Here is a 24,191-nt window from a genome sequence, read left to right on the forward strand (position 1 = left end):
TTTGTAATCCTTGTACAAGTTTGATGTCGTAATTTCTTTTATATTTACTATCAGATTTAGAAGATTTTGAGTCAATGTAAAACTTTACAAGACCTAGGGAAAAAAGAAGAAAAAAAGGTATTTAGAAATACCTCAAATGTGGAGAAACTATATATATATATATGTATATATATATGTTTTGTTCCTTAATTATCTCATCTTCTTCTTCTTCTCATCCTCTCCTCTGCCCGGGCTTGAACTCATGAGGTGAAGGAGCTAAGCCCTCAAACCAAATGAGCTAACAAGTCCAGGCGCTGATCGATCAGCTTTCCAACAATAAGTGCTTTGTATCCGTTCATGAGTTTCTTATAGGCCCAAATAACTCATAAAAGGCTTCTGCACAGATATAAGAATATTGAGCCCATATAAGCCTATAATCTTATTTTATTACAAAGTGGTCCTTATTGAAATAAGAATATTGAGCCCATATAAGCCTATAATCTTATTTTATTACAAAGTGGTCCTTATTTACAATTATATCATCATCGCCATCGTCATCGTCATCTGAGAGAGAACGTCACAGAGGCTCGATTTCTTAGTTCTTACGAACGGAGATAACAGTAGAAGCGATTCAGGCGATGAAAGCTTTTCTAAATCCAGAATCTTCCTTCTCTCTATCGTCGATCTCTTCTTCACAGATCAACAACAGGTCTCTAAACTTCAACGGACTGAGTTCTTCATGTCTCCGGTTTCCTTTAACCGATTACGGTGGCCGTACAAGGTGGCGGAAGGTAACTGGTGGGTTGAGTATAAAGGCGGTGTTGGATTCCGCAATGATGGAGCAGTTGGGACTTAAACAATCTGATATTAAGAACCCGGCGTTATCTTCCACTTACCGGGGATCAGCGATTCCGAAGCCAAACCCTACAGTTCTTGATGCTCAAGCTAGGGTTTGTACAGGGCCGACTCAGACTAGACCCCTTAGTGAAGAACAGGCTTTTAAGGTGTTTGATACTATATTAAGATCAGGTAAGCATTTTCATTAAGATCAGGTAGATTCATGTTTGGGTGGTAGTGGACGAAAGAACTGATTTTGATAGATCTTTAAATTGCCTCTGTTTAGCTCGAAAGCCTAAGCATTTGAAAGTTTCAAGCTTTACATCTTCAGCTTGTTTGATTTTGGTGTTACAGTTGTGCGGCTTTGTAAGAATTTGGGATTATGATTTGCATAAGGTTTTTGGTTCTTTTTTAGCAACTTTGTTCATTGATTGGCTCGATAGAGTTCTTGCCTTCTTGGGCCTCATTACTCGTCTCACTGGGATGCAGCTAGAGGGGAGCTAAAGGATGAAGAACCTGTTTCAAAGGCGCAACTTGGGGCATTTTTTGCTGGGATGACAATCCGTGCAAATGCATTTCCGGAGGAAACTCAATGGAGCGAAGGAGAAAAGCGTGCAATGGATGTGTTTTGGCCACTCCTGGTTAGGGCACTACCTCCTGATGTGCTCTTTATTGCTGATCCTGAAGGCTCTCTTTTGGGTACGGGAAATTCGGTTGGACCAACTTTTGTTGGTAACGAAACTCGTGAGATGAGATTGGTTGGTGCGCTAAGAGAGATTTTGGCTGGAGGTCACCTTGGTTATGAAGAGGTTAAGGGTGTTTTAAGAGACGTTCTTCCGCTTGAAACAGATGGTAGCTTAAACTCGGGAGTTAGTGAGTCATTGCTTTCGGCGTTTTTGATTGGCCAACGCATGAACAGAGAAACAGATCGAGAGCTTAAAGCTTACTGTCTAGCATTCGATGACGAACATGGTAAAAAATCTCTTTTACAATACAGTGAATTCAGTGGATTGAATGATAATTCCATAAGGATACTAAGTTCGGACTTGAGTTAAGTATCTTCAACTAATTTCAGGGGCTCCTCCAGTTGCTAATGTCAAATCCTTAACCCATTATGGCGAGCCTTATGATGGGAATACTCGATTCTTTCGAAGCACTCTGTTTGTGGCTACAGTTAGATCCTGCTATGGTGAATCTTCACTACTCCATGGTGTGGAATGGATGCCTCCAAAAGTATGAATAACAAAGATGATCATTTTTTTCAGCACTACATTTCCTATAGATGATGATGATGCTTTAAAGGAAATATTTTAGATTTCTTTTCATTAACTTTCTAACTCTTGTTATGTTCTTCAGGCGGGTATAACTGAGGAACAAATACTGAAGTTTATGGGAGCAAATACAAGCTTGTCTGTTCAGCAGGCAAAAGAACTCATCGAGGTGCCTACAGGTTTTCTCTTTTTTTTTTTTAATGTCTGTCTTTCTCCTGCAAGCCCATTTTTATGCGCTCTATAATATCCTGTTTGATTCTTCCAGGACGAGAAGGCTGGATTTGCATATCTCAGTCTACGGGAAGCTCGGCCGTCTTTGTATGAAATCTGAGAACCATCTGTTTGAGCCATTTCTTGTTTTTTCTTAGATCTTGGGCTATGCTAATGCATACAACCTTTTCCTCCTTCCATAAACAGTTTGAGAAAAAAATATCTGGGCGTGTTGGTAATTTTCTTTACTATTTGCAGATATTCGCTAATCGAAATGAGGGAGCATATAAAGAAACGCCCTCCTCTGGCTACAACGGAAAAAGTTCAACAATTTGTGAGGGTAAGGGATCTATCACTTGTCACCGCATTTTATGCTCCATGCGTTAAGATTTGAATTGCTTGAGAGTTGAGACGTTTAATAGCTCATGCTGACTAAGACAAGTTTTAGGAGAAATAAAGCATTGAGGGATTGAGAGAAGGTGTCTGTATGCAGATATTTTATGGACTGTTTTTCACTGCAGGCGACAGGAAAGGAATCAATTGTGGCTGGGTTTTACCACGAAGGCTACGAAGAACCTCTCTTAATGCTTATGAGACGAAGAGGTGTCCATTCTGGTTTGGTTGTTAAGGTTTGACTCTCTCTTTTGCCACAAATATATCCTAATGCCTTACGCGCTTGGAACTTAGAATTAGAATCTGAAATCTGTTAGGAACTTGTCTTACTAGTATCCATTTGAAGTTTTGAATTTTTAACAGAAATTTTTGCAGGTATGATTATAAGGGAATTTATAAGATTTATATTGGTAATGCAGGGCGAGGAGGGGGCTCTCTCAATGACAACACGTGTGCGAGCAGCAAGTGCATCAAAAGGGTTCCCAGTTAATTACTGTTCTGGGTTTCGTTCATCGAGTTCAGACACAGCTCTAGAAGCTGACGGTAAGGATAACTATTAACTTTCGTAGTTTCAAACTAGACTCTATTGTTTGAATATTATATGAATCCAGGCGCAAATTTGTGTTGAGGTAAACCGGCTTGTAGGTGTTAGGAGTCCATAGGCTAATAAACTACCAGCTAATCTCGTATTTGGTTTGCATGCAGTTTTGATGTACTACTTGTCTTGGTGATCGAAGTGTTTTGGTGGATTCGCCTTTCCAAATTGCTTTCCAATATAACACTAGAGCTGTCGTTTGTTTAGATTGGTCCTTATTCGAATAGATATGAACTAATCTGCCTTGTGCCGTGGTGCTAGTATTTATCTTGTTGTACATCGATATAGTTTCAGCTCCTAAAACTTATGGCTAAAGTAACTTCTGGAATCGTAGGAGTGTCGCGTCAGAGTTTCAATCTTGAGGTGGATGCAAGAGACTATGGGTTTGAACCAACCGAGACTCCACGAACTGATCGTTCGGTAAAACCTCTAAAAACACGTTCCTTTCACACTGTTGGGGGCAATGGTTGGAAACAAAGGGGAGAACTTTAGTCGTACTTTTGTTGAATGAGCAGGTGTCAAAGAACATAGAGCTGGGTTTGGCAGCGCTTCGTGGTGAGAAAGGTGCGGCTTATGATAGAATCGTCCTAAATGCTGGGATTGTGGATCATTTGTTGGGAAGTGAAGGTGCAGAAGATGTAGCTGTAGCAATGGAGAGAGCAAAGGAAGCTATTGACAGTGGAAAGGCTCTAAAGAAACTTTTGAATTACATAGAGATCTCACGCAAGATGAAATAGCTCCAACAATGTGGAGAGTCTGACAAATCATACACGGAATAGAGAAAAAGCACACACCTTTCTGATTCTTTTTTTGTTTTTGTTATGTTGTATTGTTGAGTTGTTGAAAACTGAGTGTTTTTTACAGAGTGGAACACACAACACAATGCTTGTGGGGCTTTTCTATGGAGGGCTAGTTAAATTGTACAGAGTCTGGAGAACAAATGTTTGTTATTTGTATTTGTATTTGTGATTTATGATTATGTTCTTAAGCCTCTTGCGCATTCATGATTTCATGTTACTCATTTAGTCCCCATCAAAGATTCGGATGGAGACGCTCTTTGTCTTGAGGACAATGAGAAAGAAACAAAAGCGTCTGTGTCTGGAGAAGAACATTGTGAATCGAAAACGCAAGGGACGTGCGACGTTACTACTTTCTATAGGTTGAGTTGCAAAAATATTTGCAAGAAAATAAAAAACAGAGTCCATACAATTTGTCTTTTAACTTTTATAAAAAATCGATTTTGTAGCAAAAAGGTACAAAAATGACTTTTGGATATTGATAAAATCTCTTATTTGCATATTCCAGTGGCTCAGCTGCTTCGTCTTTTTGTGTTCTCCTTATGCCACATGATCTGATCAGACGAGTGCCCAAATTCACGTCAGACACACAATCGTAATCTTGCCAAACTTTTTATATCATATACTAAAAGACTAATGCAATAAGTGCCCACAAGTCTTTCTTGCTGTGCTCTACTGACACCTTTGGGGGTAACGAAACTAATCTGAAGGTGAGTCGTTGCTGATCGAGATTTCCAAGTTCCCACAGTTGATCAAATTTCGTGTACTTTTGTCTCGATTCCGAAAACCCATTTCGAAAGGCGTCGCCTTTTCTTTGATTTAGTTTGGTTCTGTAGATTTTGAGTTGTGGGGTTCACTCTCTACGTGGCTTTATGCTCGAATCTAGTGTGTTGGTGATGATTTTATTGGCGGTTCCTTCACTGTTAATGTATTGGAATAAGTTGATTGTAGAGTTCTGTAGTTATATAGATTGGAGAAAAGTCATCTTTTATGATCGAGTCAACAAGTCAACTCTCGTTGTGTTATGTGAAATCTCTAGTAGAGTCTACTGATGCGCTTAGGTCCATTGATACCTCTTTACCTCTACTTCACTGTTTGATTTACAAACTCGATTATGGCTCTTCTCGTGATGACTTCGTCAGAGTATTATACACCTGCTTATATTGTTTGTAGAGAGAAAGTAAATCCTGGAGATGTCTCTCAAGGCATTAGACTATGATTCCCTGAATGAAAACGTGAAGAATTGTCAGTATGCAGTAAGAGGTGAACTCTATCTCCGTGCCTCTGAGCTTCAGAAAGAAGGCAAAAAGGTAACAACTTTGTTATGCGTTTGCAACTATGAGCTTCATGGGCAGTGTCTTTGGTTTCTTAACTTGTTTGATTGTCACATTTTACAGATTATTTTCACAAATGTTGGAAACCCTCATGCTTTAGGACAGAAGCCTCTGACATTTCCTCGTCAGGTATATGTTCAATTCTCATGTTTCCTGACGTTATATCTTGTTCGATCTATCGATTAAAACCTAAACAGTTGGAAAACCAATGCAGGTGGTTGCTCTATGCCAAGCACCATTTCTGCTAGACGACCCAAACGTTGGGATGATATTCCCAGCAGATGCTATTGCAAGAGCTAAGCATTATCTTTCCTTGACTTCTGGTGGTCTTGGTATGTCTTTCTTAGACAACTCAGCTCATGGTTTTATATTAGCTTAGGTTGTACAAATAAAAAGCGAGTTTTGCTTTACCTTTAATCAGGTGCTTACAGTGACTCAAGAGGTCTTCCGGGAGTTCGGAAGGAAGTTGCTGAGTTCATTGAACGGCGTGATGGATATCCAAGGTGATTGCATCATGTTGATTATTTATGCAATGAAATAGATTTTATGTAAGAAAAACTACTCTGAGGCCTTTTGGTTCTTCTTATCTTCAAATTACAGCGACCCAGAACTTATATTTTTAACTGATGGAGCTAGCAAAGGTGTGATGCAAATTTTGAATTGTGTCATACGCGGTCAGAAAGACGGAGTAATGAACCTTTACTCGCTTGTTCCTTTATCTAAAGTTTTCGTACATGGATGTTAAGCCATTTCGTTTGGTTTATCATGAATTGGTTCATATCAATTTGGCAATAGGCCCGAGTAAAGGTTTTAGTCTAGTGAGATGGCAAATGGTATAGGTTTAGGCTTGGTTTATAAGCATCTGGTCACAAGTTTTCTTGGTTGGCAGATTCTGGTTCCAGTTCCACAGTATCCACTCTACTCGGCTACTATATCTCTATTAGGTGGTACTCTTGTTCCTTACTATCTTGAAGAGTCTGAAAACTGGGGACTTGATGTTAACAACCTTCGCCAATCTGTTGCTCAGGCTCGTTCTCAAGGAATAACAGTTAGTATTCTTCCACTCTTCTTCTCGAATCTTTTGAGGCAGAGAAATTTTGTAATGAAATCTCACTTCTCACCGCTCTAATGTTTTTCTCTCGTATGGGTAATGCAGGTAAGGGCAATGGTGATCATTAACCCCGGAAACCCAACTGGCCAGTGTCTTAGCGAAGCTAACGTAAGAGAGATATTGAGGTTCTGTTGTAATGAGAGATTGGTTCTTCTTGGAGACGAAGTGTATCAGCAGAACATATACCAAGATGAGCGTCCCTTTATCAGTTCCAAGAAGGTATCAACTTTGTCTTTCATTGATATCTTTAACTCCTTAGCTCCGATTCGACTAGCCTGTCTTTGTAACTTCGTCTTGCATGATTGATCCTTCATTTTTATCTTGAATGTTGTAAAGGTTTTGATGGATATGGGAGCACCGATCAGCAAGGAAGTCCAGCTTATATCTTTCCACACCGTTTCTAAAGGATACTGGGGTGAATGTGGGCAACGAGGTGGTTACTTTGAGATGACAAATATCCCTCCCAAGGTTTGTACCTGACCTTCCATTTTTTAACCCGTGAGTTTGGTTATTGCAAGAGTTTTTAAATGTCTGGTAATGCAGACTGTTGAGGAGATATACAAGGTTGCCTCTATAGCTCTCAGTCCCAACGTCTCTGCTCAGATATTTGTAAGCTAGCCCTTCTCTTTTTTTTTAGCAACTGCTGGTTACCGAATGATTTCTCCGCTGAACTCTTGTCTTGTGCAGATGGGTTTAATGGTTAGCCCACCAAAGCCTGGAGACATTTCTTATGACCAATTTGTTCGTGAAAGGTAAATATAGTTAAGTTACATGTTCTACTGATCTCTACAAAATCACTGCTTTGATGGAGGATCAAGATCTCATAACTTCATTGGAACTTTTTATTAACAGCAAGGGGATACTAGAATCACTTAGAAGAAGAGCAAGGATGATGACTGATGGATTCAACAGCTGCAAAAACGTCGTCTGTAATTTCACAGAAGGTGCTATGTATTCGTTTCCTCAAATAAAGTTGCCGCCGAAAGCAATCCAAGCAGCCAAACAAGCAGGAAAAGTCCCAGACGTTTTCTACTGCCTTAAGCTCTTAGAAGCCACAGGAATCTCCACAGTTCCAGGCTCTGGATTTGGACAAAAAGAAGGGTGAAAAAAAACTCTTGTTGTGACTAAAAAACAACATTTCCATGTTCTTGCAAACCTCTTTGTGAGCTCATTATGTTTTGGTTTTTGTTGCAGGGTGTTTCATCTGAGGACAACAATCCTGCCAGCAGAAGAAGAAATGCCAGAGATTATGGACAGTTTCAAAAAGTTCAATGATGAGTTCATGTCTCAGTACGGTGTTGGTTACTCCAGAATGTGAAAAGAAAAGGACTCTCATCAGAGATCACTTGGTTCTTCTTTCACGACATTATTATTGGTCTATTCACACTCTTAAAAAGCTATACCATACTGGTCCTACTCTCTGTAAAACTCTTCTTGTTGTGAGCTCTTAATAAAAACCTTTGTATCTATAATGTAAAAACAGAGCCACAAACATAATTAAAAAAACTTAAGTTTTATGGACGAGTATACGGTAAATGATTTATATAATTATTAAGGTGGACTCTGGACAACAATTATCATATTAGAAAAATTAAGAATAAATAATGAACATGATAATGGTTTATATTATACAATAAATATATTTTCTTTTCAACAATTTCTTCCCATAATATTTTACACTTTCTCCGCCGTCAATATTTATACATAAATTTTTCTGTTTTTGTTTTAAATGGAAATAATAATTAATTAAGTTAAGCACTTATCTTATCGTGATTAAATAAAGTTGTAGGCGAGTAATAATAAAACATAAGTATAATTAACATTATAAATAAAAAAAACCTCTTTCTTTTTTGCCTTCTCCTTTTTGGAATTTTCTTCTCTAAGCTTCAAATCACAGAAAAGAAGAATAGAGAGAAAACAACCCTAAAACGTATAAACTCTCTCTTTCTTTCTCCTTTTCCGAGAAGAAAAAAAGAAAAAGGAATTTGTACTCTTTTTTAGGAGTAAACAACCTTTCCCGCTTAAAGTTTCTTCCTTTTTTTACCTCTTTAAAGATAATTTATTATTATTATTTTTTTAATTTTCTTATATATTCAGTTGAATATTCAACAACCCTATTTCTTATTTCTTCGTATAGGTACCGTCTCTCTCTTGTTGGATTTTCAAAGTCATGGAGTTTCCTGAAAAGTCTCTTAAAGTGACGATCCCAGTGAAAGCTCCGGTGATGAGTTCATCAAAGCCAGAGAAAGAAGAAAGAAAAGAAGAAGAAGATAAAGAAGAGGAAGAAGAAGATAAAGAAGAGGAAGAAGAAGAAGATGGATGCACCACTCCAAAGGGGGAAGAACATAGAATTCCGCCTCAACACGAGTGTCCTCCGGCACCTCGATCAGGTATCCGGGGAAAGATCGAGAAACGCCGAGCAAAATCTGCCGGGCAAAGGAGTTTATCTTTCAACGTTCAAGAGTTGGATACTTTCTTCGCAAGAATACCATAATGTTGCTGACGATTCTTGATACATGCATATTCTTGATTCCTAGCTAGTGAGTTTCGTTAATTCCTTATTAACTGAATAATTTTTGAGGTTTTTTTTTTTTGTTTTTTTTGTTTTTTTAAACTATCTCATTAACGTAGGATTTTTTTTTTACTTTCTTTTTAGTATTTTTTTTTGTGTGTGGTAAAATTAGATTTAATATAGAATAAAATAAGGATAAAGAGAGAACTAATTAACCCAAATTCAAATTGGTGACCAATGATCATATTGTTTTGAACATTTTTTTTTTCTTTTTGCGATGGATCATCATTCATCAATCATGTGTGTGATGTTATAAAATTGGCTAACAAAAAGTGACGAATTAAGTTCATAATTAGTGAAAGATGAAAACTTAGCTTGACTCAATTTATGTTTCCTACATTGGTCAAGGTACTGGATAAAAACGTTCGAGTCCGATTCGATTTTTTTTTTTTTTCAATCAAACAAAAAAGTTGAGGAAAAATCAAACTTGGGAAAGTTGACCCACATGACACGGCCACACAACAAACCACTATCATGTTTAAGTAGAGGTCAATATCATGTTTGGTAATGGTAAAATAATTGAATAGGCCGTGTCGATCGAGCTGATTAGAATCCTATCCTATGTACTTACAATGTCAACAGTTTCAACTTTCAATCATATACATACTCTAACTTTTGTATTTGACGTTCTCGGAGATTCTCAACTCTCAGATTCAAAATTCTCAATTTTAGTAGGCAAAATAAAATAATAGGAAACTTTTGGACAATCACATTCACATAAATATTTCATACCAAATGTCATTCTATCCTATAAACTATGGGAGATTCTCAAAAATAACACAAAAATAAGTTTTTTTTCCAAACTTAGCACAACATCTCTAAAATTCCAAAAATAGCACCAATTAATATTTCAAAAATAAATCCTAAATTCAAAATACTAAACCCTATCCCTCAAAACTATACCTTAAATTTGAAATTGAAAACCTAAACCTAAAAAAAAATTACTAAAAATTAATTTTAAATATTTTAATGTGTTAAATAGTGCTATTTTTGGAAATTTAGGGAATGTATGCTATAATTGTCCATAAAACTAAAATTTGTTTTAGTGCTATTTTAGGGTATTTCTCTAAATTATATATAAAATAGCAGAGTTTTCTCTCGTATGAGAACATCCACGTCACCACAAAAATTTAACAAATTTGTTGGGCTTTATATAAGCCGAAATAATATAATTTCTTAAGTTCAATTGATATAAGCCCATTTGAACAGATTTATGATGAAATTACAAAACGTCGTCGCTATCTTCCCGATCATCTCTGCGGGAAACATCTGATTAACGATTCTGCTTCTCTGGATTTTTCTTCGTCAAGGTCCCATGGCTTGGTAAGTTGTTTTCCTTTCTATCTGGCTTTGGCTTTTGACTTCATAATGATGTTTTTAGTTGAGATTCCTCCTGATTGCAGTTTTGAAGTTTTTTTACAAAAGTTTTTTTCCCCTTTTCGATTTCTCCCGATTGCAATTTTGAAGTACGAAACAAAAGTAAAAAATTTTCATTTAATTGTAGAATGTTTTTATTATCACTTAATTGGTACCCAGAAAAGGACCCATTTATATGCCAAACAGCTTAAAACTGAATTTGGGGAGAGGATGAAAAGGAGCTGCTTATCTGATTCCCTTGAACTGACTATGCTATTGTCTTTCTCTTAGTCATCAGCCTTCTTCTCCGATCGTCAACCTCCGTCTACCTTTCTTCGGCAGTTTCTTCATCTGTTTTATACTTGAGGTTTCTCCTTCTCTTCTTAATTTCTTTAATCTAATTCTCATGTGCATTATTAAGAACACTCTTTGTGTAATGACTTTTTTAATTGTTCCCAGTTATGCGTTTATGTATTTTGGTTATCAGACTAGATTTGGATGCACAAATGGATTTTACAATGTAAAGATGGTAATGCTAATTTGATCAACACAAATTGAATGTTGTACCTTCTAAACTGCTGCTTAGTATCCACACTATGTCTAGTAACTACAACCTGGCCCTTTCGTAAATACGTTTTTTTTTTTTTTTGGTCGGATCGTAAATACGTTTCTTATAAAACCTCATGTTTCCTTTAACAATAAAACACCATAACTATGTTTCTTATATCAACCACTACTTATCGAAAAGTCACATTATCATGTATATTTTTGGAAAAAATATTTTGAAATATAAGAATTTGGACTTGTGCATGATTTAAAATCCAGTCCCGGCCCATATACAACCTTCGGTATGATCACTTTTTCTTGTCTCATGATTAAAGAATTCACATCATACATCCGTCTTGGCGCTTAGGCGGAGTATAAAATTGAATCTCACTTATTGTTATTGCATTCAAACTTCCACACCGATCTCTACGTTTAAACTAAACCAAACCCTAAGAAATTTAGGCAGCCAAGCCAAGCATACATAGACTATAGTGTAAGAACATGTAAATTGAATTGTTTTTTCTGGTGCAAATCTATATTAACATTTTTAAAGTACATTTTGTGTTATGCGCTTTTAGTTATAGTTATTAAAAAAATTATTTACAATCTTAATCTCTAAAAATTGCACAAACACTCAATTACTAAAACTACTAAAATCAACCAAAATTGACCAAAATTTGTTAATTTTATTGCCATAACATCTTGAAGAAATCTATACATTTCGATTTTTCCAAAAAAAACTCTACCCATTAAAGTTTTATTTCCATAAAATCTCCAAAATATCTTTAGAGGTGCTATAGTCTTTCAAAAAAATGAATGATACAACCGATTTTTTCAAAACAAAAATCTACAATCTCCATAATTCTTTTGACAATTAATAAAGTTCCTAAAATCGAAAACCCTTTAATTTCCAAACATTTACGAATATGAGTAAATTAATGCCATATAAACAATGAAATCGTAATCAAAATCAAGAAAATATTGGAAATAAAAACTAATTGGTATACGCCCGTAGAAGATAAAATTTTGCCAGTGGAACCATTTTGGTAATATTTCCTTACGTTAGCATGACATTTTAGTATAAGCAAATAAACTAATTACTGATTGACGAGAACTAAATGGGATATTCCATAACTCACTACAAAATTCTTTGCATTAATTCTTTGCATATTTTAAGACTACCGTGGTTGAGCAAATCAATAAAAATTTGAAAGGTAAGTAATAGTGACTTAGGCTTTGAATGGTTGCATAGTATGCTGCAGACCGGACTAAAATTGGACTAGTCCGCACTTAATTTACCATTCACCATTGCGTACCAGTATGCAACAATGCATACTAAAAATCTCCATATTAGTACGCATTTCAACATACAACTCCATACTATTGTAAATTCACTGTTGGTCTGCATTTTTCATTCCACTCCTCAAAAGCTCCATACCATTATAAACTCCATACTAGTTTGCTCCATACTAAAGTCTAATATATTGCATACCAAAATATTGGTATGCATAGTCCGATCTACACCATAGTGTACAACCATTCAAAGCCTTAGTTTTTGTAAGGTACGGATATGCAGGTAACTAATCTTAATCCTTTAAGATGTTTTAAATGGTCGTCTTTAATAACAATAACCAGTTTCTTATTTTTTTTTTAAAGGATTGAAGCGTGTTAATAGAAGAAATCTATCAGGAAGGGAAGTGTTATGCTCTACTACTTCAAGTAAAGATCAAATAAATATAGTTATCAGTAAAATCGTCGTTCATATGCTATATGTAGCAACAAAGCAAACATGAGTCATACTACTTATTTTCTAGATTATTCAGGCTCAAAGGACAACTAAAACATCACAAACTTACCAAACATGCGCGGTAGACATGCTCCAACTCCAGTTATGCACCTCCTTCTGGGAGCCAAACGTTAGTTTTTATATTTTTTTACTATTTTGACCAATAAAGGCTCAACACATGTTTTAAAACATGCAACAATGTTTATTTTTTACTAGGGAATCCTTTTGTTTCATATCCGGATGCACTATGGTGTCCATCATAACAAGGTAATTGTAACCTTTTGTTTCACATTTTTACAACCCTATAAATTGATGATTCATGTGATATTAGTATATTACATACTTATGCTGTATATATTTAAATCCCATGATCATAGGTCAAGCTGATGAAACTATGGAAAAAACCTACTATGGCAATAACAACAAGATTAGAAAATCGTTGATTCGGTGGAGAGAAAAGAATCTGATTCCTAGCTATGTTTGAGGCAAGCTTCATGAAAGCATCGTTCGAGCGAGAACCTAGCCAAACGAGCTATAATCTCTGACTAAACTGAGATGTTAATTTAATTATTTCCCAACTGTAAAAGCGATACAAACTTAGAGAGTGGGAAGAAAAGTTAACCGGATTAAACTCTCCAGTTTGAAGAGAGACCGGAAAACAGAGGCTGGAGGTGGAGATATATTGACTTAGTATGCTGGTCTAAATTATTATTGTAACCGTTACTTGTGATATTTTTAATTATTTATGTTTCTAAAAAACCTATATTAATTTACTGTCCAATACCACAAACTACATAACTTAATCTTTACATATAAAGAAAATGTTCACTATTTTGTTTAAACGGTTACAATAATAATAAAGACACATAAATATATCTATATTAACATTTTTAAGTATATTTGTTGTTCTAACCTTTATGTTATACTTATTTACAAAGTTAATCATTAAATAATTGCACAAAAAAACAAAATCAATTAGATTCCTAAAATATCCCTAACAATTTGGTTTATAGTTTGTTGACAAAAAAAAAATTGGTTTATAATTTCCTAAAACAATGTTTATATATATATTTAATATCTTTTTTTATTTTCCTTTAAAAACTCTAAGATTCAATAATAACTATATTGTTTGATATGACACATTTTTTTTTAAAATATTACTACTATGCTAATAAATTAATGTGAGAATAATTATTTCACGGGTTAAATCTAAAAAAGTAGATTATTTATAATAGGACAATTCTTGGTGAATCCAAAAAAAATTCTTTATAAATAATTAAACCCACAGTATACTGCATAATAACTTTTACATATATCATTCTTTCACGGGTTAAATCTAAAAACACTAAAAACTTATGGGTTAAATTTAAAAACATAAAAATTTTTAAAAAATAATAATGTAAGAATATTTTTTTCACGGGTTAAATCTAAAAAACTGTAACCAAAAAAAATTCGATATGGTAAAAATGTAATATTATCAGAAATAAAACTAAATAATTGTCATTTTGTGTCTACATACAGCTGGTCAAATTTTAGAACTAGCAATCAAAATATAGTTATACAATCTTAAACACTAAACAAACAAATACATTTTAAAATTTAGTTTTTTGATATAAAATATTGTCCCGCGGTGTACCGCGGGTTAAAATCTAGTAAATCTAATATTTTTGTTGGAGTAGTAATATGTTTTTATTTATTTTATGACATTTATGTATTATTAACTATTTTGCAGAAGGTTCTAAATTCCAGAATATGAAAATTTTGTCTAAAATGACTTTGGAGGTATGGTGTGGTCTTTCGCAAGCAATTGTATCCGCTTCTTCTACATTTATTTAATTGTTGTTATGAATAACCGTATTGATACATCCTTCGGTCTACAGTAAAAGATCACTTTTTTTTTCTTTCAAATCATCACATGTTCAAAGAATTCATTCACTCATCTTGGCGCTTAGATGACATATAAAATTGAATCTCACTGGATCAATTCTAACTTATCATAAATCATAATCTCCCAGTATATAGAGATGTTAATAAAACTTAACCAGAAAGAGCCAACGAAGTAACATACAATACGTTTTATTATCAATAAAATAAAAACCTTGTAATTGTTTTAATGGAAATTTAAAAATAAAACTAAAACACACAAAAAACTTTCTGACATAGGTCCCATTTATTGACCCATTGTCAATCTCGAGGTTGCCCTAACTTTGGTCAAGAATTTTACAAAAGGAATCAGTGCAAAGAGATTCCACAACGGAAAATAATTTATGCAAGAAATATTTTACCAAAAAAAAAATTCTTGCCAGCTAACAATTTTTATGGTGTGGTCTTTCGCAAGCGATTGTATCCGCTTCTTCTACATTTATTACTGTATTGTTACATCCTTCTATTTACACTAAAAGATCACCTTTCTTTTTTCAAATCATCACATGGTCAAAGAATTCATTCACTCAACTTGGCGCTTAGATGACATATAAAATTGAATCTCACTGGAACAGTTCTAATATTGTTATCTTATCATAAATCATAATCCTCCCAGTATATAGAGATACTAATAAAACTAAACCAGAAAGAGCCAACGAAGTAACATACAATACGTTTTATTATAAATAAAATAAAAACCTTGTAATTGGTTTAATGGAAATTTTAAAAATAAAACTAAACACACACAAAAAACTTTCTGACATAGGTCCCATTAATTGACCAATGGTCAATATCAAGGTTGCTCTAACTTTGGTCAAGAATTTTACAAACGGAATCAGTGCAACGAGATTCCACAACGGAAAATAATTTATGCAAGAAATATTTTGCCAAAAAAATAAAAAATTCTTGCCAGCTAACAATTTTTATGGTGTGGTCTTTCGCAAGCGATTGTATCCGCTTATTCTACATTTATTACTGTATTGTTACATCCTTCTATTTACACTAAAAGATCACCTTTCTTTTTTCAAATCATCACATGGTCAAAGAATTCATTCACTCAACTTGGCGCTTAGAAGACATATAAAATTGAATCTCACTGGAACAGTTCTAATATTGTTATCTTATCATAAATCATAATCCCCCCAGTATATAGAGATATTAATAAAATTAAACCAGAAAGAGCCAACGAAGTAACATACAATACGTTTTATTATAAATAAAATAATAACCTTGTAATTGTTTTAATGGAAATTATAAAAATAAAACTAAAACACACAAAAAACTTTCTCACATAAGTCCCATTAATTGACCAATTTTCAATCCTGAGATTGCTCTAACTTTGGTCAAGAATTTTACAAAAGGAATGAGTGCAAAGAGATTCCACAATGGAAAATAATTTATGCAAAAAATATTTTGCCAAAAAAATAAAAAATTCTTGCCAGCTATTAGTTTCTATGGTGTGGTCTTTCGCAAGCGATTGTATCCGCTTCTTCTACATTTATTTAATTGTTGTTATGAATAACTATATTGTTACATCCTTTTGTCTACACTAAAATATCAACTTTCTTTTTTCAAATCATCACATGTTCAAAGAATTCATTCACTCATCTTAGCGCTTAGATGACATATAAAATTGAATCTCACTGGATCAATTTTAATATTGTTATCGTGTCATAAATCATAATCCCCCAGTATATAGAGATATTAATAAAACTTAACCAGAAAGAGCCAACGAAGTAACATACAATACATTTTATTATAAATAAAATAAAAACCTTGTAATTGTTTTAATGGAAATTTTAAAAATAAAACTAAAACATACAAAAAAATTTCTCACATAGATCCCATTAATTGGCCATAATTGTCAATCTCGAGGTTGCTCTAACTTTGGTCAAGAGTTTTATAAAAGGAATCAATGCAACGAGATTCCACAACGGAAAATAATTTATGCAAGAAATATTTTATTAAAAAAAAATTCTTGCCAGCTAACAATTTTTATGGTGTGGTCTTTCACAAGCGATTGTATCCGCTTCTTCTACATTTATTTAATTTTTGTAATGAATAACTGTATTGTTACATCCTTCTGTCTACACTAAAAGATCACCTTTCTTTTTTCAAATCATCACATGATCAAAGAATTCATTCACTCATCTTGGCGCTTAGATGACATATAAAATTGAATCTCACTGTATCAGTTCTAAATCTTATCATAAATCATAATACCCCAGTATATAGAGATATTAATAAAACTTAACCAGAAAGAGCCAACAAAGTAACATACAAGACGTTTTATTATAAATAAAATAAAAACCTTGTAATTGTTTTAATGGAAATTTTAAAAATAAAATTAAAACACACAAAAAACTTTCTGACATAAGTCCCATTAATTGACCAATTGTCAATCGTGAGGTTGCTCTAACTTTGGTCAAGAATTTTACAAAAGGAATGAGTGCAAAGAGATTCCACAACGGAAAATAATTTATGCAAGAAATATTTTACCAAAAATAAAATTCTTGCCAGCTATTAGTTTTATGGTGTGGTCTTTCGCAAGCGATTGTATCCGCTTCTTCTACATTTATTTAATTGTTGTTATGAATAACTATATTGTTACATCCTTTTGTCTACACTAAAAGATCACCTTTCTTTTTTCAAATCATCACATGTTCAAAGAATTCATTCACTCATCTTGGCGCTTAGATGACATATAAAATTGAATCTCACTAGATCAATTCTAAATCTTATCATAAATCATAATACCCCCAGTATATAGAGATATTAATAAAACTTAACCAGAAAGAGCCAACAAAGTAACATACAATACGTTTTATTATAAATAAAATAATAACCTTGTAATTGTTTAAATGGAAATTTTAAAAATATAACTAAAATACACAAAATACTTTCTGACATAGGTCCCATTAATTGACCAATGGTCAATCTCGAGGTTGCTCTAACTGTGGTCAAGAATTTTACAAACGGAATCAGTGCAACGAGATTCCACAACGGAAAATAATTTATGCAAGAAATATTTTGCCAAAAAAATAAAAAATTCTTGCCAGCTAACAATTTTTATGGTGTGGTCTTTCGCAAGCGATTGTATCCGCTTCTTCTACATTTATTTAATTGTTGTTATGAATAACTGTATTGTTACATCCTTCTGTTTACATTAAAAGATCACCTTTCTTTTTTCAAGTCATCACATGATCAAAGAATTCATTCACTCATCTTGGCGCTTAGATGACATATAAAATTGAATCTCACTGGATCAATTCTAATATTGTTATCGTGTCATAAATCATAATCCCCCCAGTATATAGAGATATTAAAAAAACTTAACCAGAAAGAGCCAACGAAGTAACATACAATACGTTTTATTATAAATAAAACAATAACCTTGTAATTGTTTTAAATGAAATTTTAAAAATAAAACTAAAACATACAAAAAACTTTCTCACATAGATCCCATTAATTGGCCACAATTGTCAATCTCGAGGTTGCTCTAACTTTGGTCAAGAGTTTTATAAAAGGAATCAATGCAACGAGATTCCACAACGGAAAATAATTTATGCAAGAAATATTTTATGGAAAAAAAATTCTTGCCAGCTAACACTTTTTATGGTGTGGTCTTTCACAAGCGATTGTATCCGCTTCATCTATATTTATTTAATTGTTGTTATGAATAACTGTATGGTTACATCCTTCTGTCTACACTAAAAGATCACCTTTCTTTTTTCAAATCATCACATGATCAAAGAATTCATTCACTCATCTTGGCGCTTAGATGACATATATAATTAAATCTCACTGGATCAGTTCTAAATCTTATCATAAATCATAATACCCCCAGTATATAGAGATATTAATAAAACTTAACCAGAAAGAGCCAACAAAGTAACATACAATACGTTTTATTATAAACAAAATAATAACCTTGTAATTGTTTAAATGGAAATTTTAAAAATAAAACTAAAATACACAAAATACTTTCTGACATAGGCCCCATTAATTGACCAATGGTCAATCTCGAGGTTGCTCTAACCTTGGTCAAGAATTTTACAAATGGAATCAGTGCAACAAGATTCCACAACGGAAAATAATTTATGCAAGAAATATTTTGCCAAAAAAATAAAAAATTCTTGCCAGCTAACAATTTTTATGGTGTGGTCTTTCACAAGCGATTGTATCCGCTTCTTCTACATTTATTTAATTGTTGTTATGAATAACTGTATTGTTACATCATTTTGTCTACACTAAAAGATCACATTTCTTTTTTCAAATCATCACATGATCAAAGAATTCATTCACTCATCTTGGCGCTTAGATGACATATAAAATTGAATCTCACAGGATCAGTTCTAATATTGTTATCTTATCATAAATCATAATCCCCCAGTATATAGAGATATTAATAAAACTTAACCAGAAAGAGCCAACAAAGTAACATACAATACGTTTTATTATAAATAAAATAATAACCTTGTAATTGTTTTAATGGAAATTTTAAAAATAAAACTTAAACATACAAAAAAACTTTCTGACATAGATCTCATTAATTGGCCACAATTGTCAATCTCGAGGTTGCTCTAACTTTGGTCAAGAGTTTTATAAAAGGAATGAGTGCAACGAGATTCCACAACGGAAAATAATTTATGCAAGTAATATTTTATTAAAAAAAAAATCTTGCCAGCTAACAATTTTTATGGGTCTTTTTACAAAATTAAATTAAAATAAAATAAATAATTGATAAAAGACAAAGCTTTGAATGGCTTCCTGCAAAACAAAGGAAAATCTTTGCAACCATTTCACGTACGTATAAGCTACAAAGATTTCTTCCCTACATTAATATCACTATAGTTTTTTTTAACATTTATTTTTCTTAAGACATTACAAACATCATTAACCATAAAACAATTTTTTTAAATGAGGACATAGACTATATATGATTTTCCTCTGTAAAAATATCTTAGGCTTGTATAAAGGGGTAAAAATAATGTTACATTACTGTGGATTAGTTAGATAGAGAGGTGTTAATCGGACTGGTCCGACCTGACTCAAAACCAGTCCGCATATGTTTGAGTCTAGCTCGGTCCTACTTGAAATGTTTTGGAGCCTATATTTTAAAATTCGGGCTCGGCCCTAGCAGTGCTACAAAGCTTTTAAGACTTTGTCGGAGTTATCTTATAGATCAAAAATTCAAATTTATAAGTATTGAAAAATAATATTTAAAGGAGTACTATAAAAAAAATCAATCAAATTTTAAATAACTCATCTATATTCACTAAAACTAGCTTAATTTTGAAAAAAAAAATTAAAACTAAAAACAAATGTATACTTTAACTAATAAAACAATATGTGATTTATATAAAATAGCATAGATAAAAAATTTTAAAGTAAAATTATTAAATAAATATAAATACTAGGATTAGAATTATAAACTTTATTTACAATAAATCATTAATCAGAAATATAACAATTAAACAAAAATATAACAAAATAATACAAATATATTTGTTCAAGGTTTTTTTGGACCAGTTCAAACCTGTTCGGGATAAGCCTAAAAACCTGAAAGATCCAATTTTTTTTATTTTTTTTATATATATATTTAATTCTGAGCTCGGTATTTTTAGACGAGACTGGAACAACCCACAAACTTTGGTCCTAATTGACATACGTCGCTCTATCAAAACTATTTGCCGGCCCCGGCCTCGGCCCGTACAGGCGTACACAAAGGAAGTAAACTAATAACTATAAAACTAATTGAAAGGCCACATTTTTTCTGTTCATGCAGTACAGGTTCGATTCCATGCCTAGTATTTGTATGCTCTAATTTTTGTAAGATAATTTCCATATAGTTATTATATAAAAATAAATGGATATTGAAGGCCCAGCCCAAAACAAATATTAATGTTTCGTGTCTGTTAGCTTTGGTCCACTCACCCTATACGAAATTTTCTTGGCGGTTTAAGTAATTCCACGTGTCGCATTATTATATGGTGGATTTAATTGTCGCTCATCACATAACCGTTCGATTACTAACCATATAACAAAAACAAATTTACTCGGCACAAACGCGGAAGAAAAAGGAAAAGAAAAAAAACAAAAAAACAAAACGAATCGTTTACTTACCCCTCTTTGAAACCGACGGTGGTCTTTCGTCGCCGGAGAAGATGAAGCAGAGAACGTGGCCATGTAGATCTGAAGGATCTCGATTCACCTCCTTATCGTTTTTGAAATCTCAAGACAAGGAAAAACGCACTAGATTTTCTCCAATCAACAGAGCAACGATGAAGTCAAGCACAAGCACAAGCTCTAGGTCTTCTTCTTCTTCTTCAACTTCTCCGTCGAATGACTTCGGAGATTTCTCTATGCTACCGTTTGATATACTGATGAAGATCGCCGCGCCGTTTAGTCTTCCGAATCTACAAGCGGCGTCGTCGGTGTGTAAATCGTGGAGAGACGCGTTAAAGCCGTTGAGAGAGTCGATGTTGTTTCTTCGGTGGGGGAAAAAATTCAAGCATGGTCGAGGAGGTGTGCGAGCGAATCTCGACAAGGCTCTGGATTCGTTTTTAAAAGGAGCTGCGCTTGGATCCACGCTCGCCATGGTTGATGCTGGGCTTGTCTATTGGGAAACGGGAGATAAGGAGAAAGCTGTGAGTCTGTATCGGAGAGCTGCGGAGCTTGGTGACGCTGTTGGTCAATGTAATTTGGGGATTTCTTATCTTCAAGGTAATGAGACTTAAGTTCCCATGGTTTTGGTGGCTTTGATTTTTATATAACCTGCAATTGCAATTTTGAGTTGTTCATGATTGATATTGATGTTTTCTGGATTGTGTTGTATATAGAATTTGGATTTGACGAGCTTAGTTACTAACCAATTTGGTAATGGATTGGTGGAGTAATTTCTGAGCAATTGGTTGCTTGTATCTGCAGTTGAACCCACAAATCCCAAGGAAGCGATCAAGTGGTTGAAGCAATCTGCGGAGAATGGTTATGTTCGAGCACAGTATCAGTTAGCTCTTTGTTTACACCAAGGCCGGGTTGTGCAACCCAATATGGTAGAAGCTGTATGTGCCTTCTTCTGATCCTTTCTTTGTCCTTTTAGTTGAGATTTTATATTGTCTTTGTGTGGTGCTTGATTGAAAATTGCATCTTTGTTTCTGATTCTTCATATTACATGGCTACAACACACTCAGTGGAAAACTGATAATGCTATCTTTGGACATGTGCATTAGCTCATATTTTGGAATAGATAATGCTATGCTTGGACATGTGCATTAGTTCTTTTTTGGAAGCTGATAAATGCTATGTTTGGACATGTGCTTTAGTTCATTTGTGGAAATGTTCAGTTTCTGTCTTTTATCATCTTTCTAAAGAATCTATGAAGTTTGCATATAATGATTGGAATTTTTTTTTTTTTCTTTTTTGACAGAGTAAATGGTACCTAAAGGCAGCAGAAGGTGGCTATGTACGAGCAATGTATAATATTTCGCGCTGTTACTTGGTTGGAGAAGGCTTGCATCAAAACCGCAAGCTAGGAAGCAAATGGATGAAACGTGCAGCTGATCATGGCCATAGTAAAGCTCAGTTTGAACACGGTCTTACTCTATTTTCGGTAAGAATCTCTATTTCAGGTGATCATGGTGAATAGTATGCCATGTTGGACCATGAGTTGATTCGATTTAGCACTGATTAATGTAATTGGGATAATGCAGGAAGGGGCGATGCTGAAAGCTGTACTTTACTTAGAACTCGCTGAACGTGGTGGTGAAACAGCTGCGGGTCACGTCAAGGAAGTTATACACCAGCAACTATCTGCAACTTCTCGCCATCATGCCATTCAACAAGCCAATAACTGGCGTGCTCTACCAGCTACGCGCTGACTCTTCATGTTTTGGTCAAGTGTTATTTATACATGTCTGTAACTTATATTCAACTTTGGCCATGATTCAATTACAAGACCTCATTTCACATTTCGACTTCTAGTTCACACTTGGATTATATATAATCCAAAGAGTTGTAATTGGTATACGAGAAGTGTCCTATCGCTATGCTTTGCAGCTTGAACATGAGGATCTCTTACTGACTTAGCTTTTGGGACTTGGGTTTTCAATACAGTCGTGTAGTATATGAATTCTTAAATCCCAAATGAAATAGTCGAGAGAAGCAGATAAATAAAGAACGAGAAAGGTCTCCACAACATTGACAAAGCTTTCAGATGTTCTGGTTGTATTTTCGTTGGGTTTTTGACATTAGTTCTTGTCTTGAATATTTTACGATTTCTAATTATCTTGCTTACGGAAACGAATTCTAAACTAGAAAACCATCAGTTTCATCGAATAACCTAAATCTATAACATGATAATAGTCTAGAAGAGCAAAATTAGTTCTGTTAACACATTATAATTGCTGTTGTAAATTGTTGAATGCATTTCCAAAAACTTAATGACTGTTACGCAAAATCACACCATAGCCACACATATGGTATAACCGATCAGATCATGCATCATTAAGCTATCAAGATGCTTTAAGAGAACGGAATCTAGCAAACGCAAATGAATCAACAGTGACGCAAATTCTAAAGCTACCAAATTACGAAACCACCACAAATGTGAAACCAAATCTGAATTCGGAATAACAAGCATTTATCAAAATCCAACAAGAGGTTCATAAAACTACTAACTTTTAAAAAAAAGAGATTTCTCTCTGCTTCCAAAATCCAAAAGACAACAAAAGATAACAAACTCCAGAGAAGATTCAAAAACAAGAGCTAAGCAAATTTAAAAAATTCACCAAACCTAGGCAGTAAGCACAACAGCGCCACCAGCTTCCTTAATCTTCTTCTCAGCAGTCTTCGAGATAAGCTTCGCCTTCACAACGAAGGGCTTGTTCTCAGGCAAATGACCTTTCCCCAAAACCTTGAAGAAACCATGCTGCGTCACATCGATCAAAGGAACGTTGTCCTTGGTTGATTTCGCCTTCACGTCTTCAGGTACGAGGGACCAGAGCTTGTCGAGGTTAACGATGGGGCAGAAGAACTTGTTCCTCAGCTTGTGGAAGTACCTCATACCAACTTTACCGAAGTAACCTGGATGGTACTTGTCGAAGAGGATCCTGTGGTGATGCATACCTCCAGCGTTACCACGACCTCCGGGATGCTTACGGTGCTTTCCGATACGTCCATGTCCGGCACTGACGTGACCTCTCTTCTTCCTGTTCTTCTTGAATCTGGTCGTCATTTCCGCCGAATCTGCTACCCTCCTTCTCTCTCACTCGCTGCGGCTAGGGTTTCTCTTAAGAAATGATATTTATAGAGACGAAAGTTTTTTTTAAAATTCCCCCTTTTGCCCTCTAGGGTTTACACATTTTTATTGGGCTGCTGTAACGTGAAATGGGCCTTTGTATCCAGTTATAATATTTCACATTTTGAGCTGGTGGGGGAAACAAACCGTAATTGAAATCCGAAGCGAACCAAACTGATATTG

At 34.3% G+C, this 24,191-nt stretch overlaps 5 protein-coding genes and 1 long non-coding RNA gene across 14 annotated transcripts; 5 read left to right on the forward strand and 1 right to left on the reverse strand.

The window, feature by feature from the left end:
• Nucleotides 1–459: 459 nt before the first annotated feature.
• LOC104701698 (uncharacterized) lies at nucleotides 460–4,277 on the forward strand. Of its 8 annotated transcripts, none has more exons than XR_015560946.1 (10): nucleotides 460–1,008; nucleotides 1,306–1,788; nucleotides 1,892–2,049; nucleotides 2,173–2,256; nucleotides 2,353–2,405; nucleotides 2,556–2,637; nucleotides 2,819–2,926; nucleotides 3,110–3,233; nucleotides 3,396–3,705; nucleotides 3,801–4,277. XR_015560946.1 is itself a non-coding variant. In XM_010417439.3 (10 exons), exons 1-10 carry the CDS (start codon nucleotides 618–620, stop codon nucleotides 4,020–4,022), a joined length of 1,791 nt encoding a protein of 596 aa, XP_010415741.1. In that variant the 5' UTR covers nucleotides 483–617; the 3' UTR covers nucleotides 4,023–4,277. The 8 variants fall into 8 exon arrangements, 2 of the variants coding, with proteins under 2 accessions (XP_010415741.1, XP_087312872.1); XM_010417439.3 differs by having other exon boundaries at nucleotides 483–1,008; nucleotides 3,620–3,705; XR_015560950.1 differs by having other exon boundaries at nucleotides 494–1,008; nucleotides 1,171–1,788; nucleotides 2,173–2,266; nucleotides 3,620–3,705.
• A 147-nt stretch (nucleotides 4,278–4,424) lies between these two features.
• On the forward strand, nucleotides 4,425–8,042 carry LOC104701699 (glutamate--glyoxylate aminotransferase 2). The gene is made up of 13 exons (XM_010417441.2): nucleotides 4,425–4,792; nucleotides 5,256–5,392; nucleotides 5,480–5,545; nucleotides 5,631–5,748; nucleotides 5,838–5,919; nucleotides 6,017–6,104; nucleotides 6,306–6,464; nucleotides 6,573–6,746; nucleotides 6,864–6,995; nucleotides 7,071–7,136; nucleotides 7,215–7,279; nucleotides 7,380–7,628; nucleotides 7,722–8,042. Exons 2-13 carry the CDS (start codon nucleotides 5,276–5,278, stop codon nucleotides 7,843–7,845), a joined length of 1,440 nt encoding a protein of 479 aa, XP_010415743.2. The 5' UTR covers nucleotides 4,425–4,792; nucleotides 5,256–5,275; the 3' UTR covers nucleotides 7,846–8,042.
• Nucleotides 8,043–8,603: 561 nt separating this feature from the next.
• On the forward strand, nucleotides 8,604–9,040 carry LOC104701700 (uncharacterized). Its single transcript, XM_010417442.2, is given in 2 exon segments — nucleotides 8,604–9,015; nucleotides 9,017–9,040. Coding segments are annotated over 2 exon segments (342 nt in total). The 5' UTR covers nucleotides 8,604–8,697.
• A 1,163-nt stretch (nucleotides 9,041–10,203) lies between these two features.
• LOC109125535 (uncharacterized) lies at nucleotides 10,204–11,030 on the forward strand. 2 transcript variants are annotated; one of them, XR_015560952.1, is made up of 2 exons: nucleotides 10,204–10,422; nucleotides 10,747–11,030. It is a non-coding gene; the product is annotated as an uncharacterized LOC109125535 (long non-coding RNA). The 2 variants fall into 2 exon arrangements; XR_002032589.2 differs by having other exon boundaries at nucleotides 10,269–10,422; nucleotides 10,636–11,030.
• A 9,646-nt stretch (nucleotides 11,031–20,676) lies between these two features.
• Nucleotides 20,677–22,776, forward strand: LOC104701701 (F-box protein At1g70590). Its single transcript, XM_010417443.2, has 4 exons — nucleotides 20,677–21,436; nucleotides 21,641–21,774; nucleotides 22,140–22,322; nucleotides 22,423–22,776. The coding sequence occupies exons 1-4, from the start codon at nucleotides 20,878–20,880 to the stop codon at nucleotides 22,588–22,590; spliced, it is 1,044 nt and encodes a 347-aa protein (XP_010415745.1). The 5' UTR covers nucleotides 20,677–20,877; the 3' UTR covers nucleotides 22,591–22,776.
• Nucleotides 22,777–23,316: 540 nt separating this feature from the next.
• Nucleotides 23,317–24,187, reverse strand: LOC104701702 (large ribosomal subunit protein uL15x). The gene has a single exon (XM_010417444.3). The coding sequence runs from the start codon at nucleotides 23,943–23,945 to the stop codon at nucleotides 23,505–23,507; it is 441 nt and encodes a 146-aa protein (XP_010415746.1). The 5' UTR covers nucleotides 23,946–24,187; the 3' UTR covers nucleotides 23,317–23,504.
• Nucleotides 24,188–24,191: the final 4 nt, after the last annotated feature.

The sequence above is a fragment of the Camelina sativa genome, chromosome 7 (genome assembly GCF_030686135.1).
Source record: "Camelina sativa cultivar CO46 ecotype springtype chromosome 7, ASM3068613v1".
NCBI classification, from domain to species: Eukaryota; Viridiplantae; Streptophyta; class Magnoliopsida; order Brassicales; family Brassicaceae; genus Camelina; species Camelina sativa.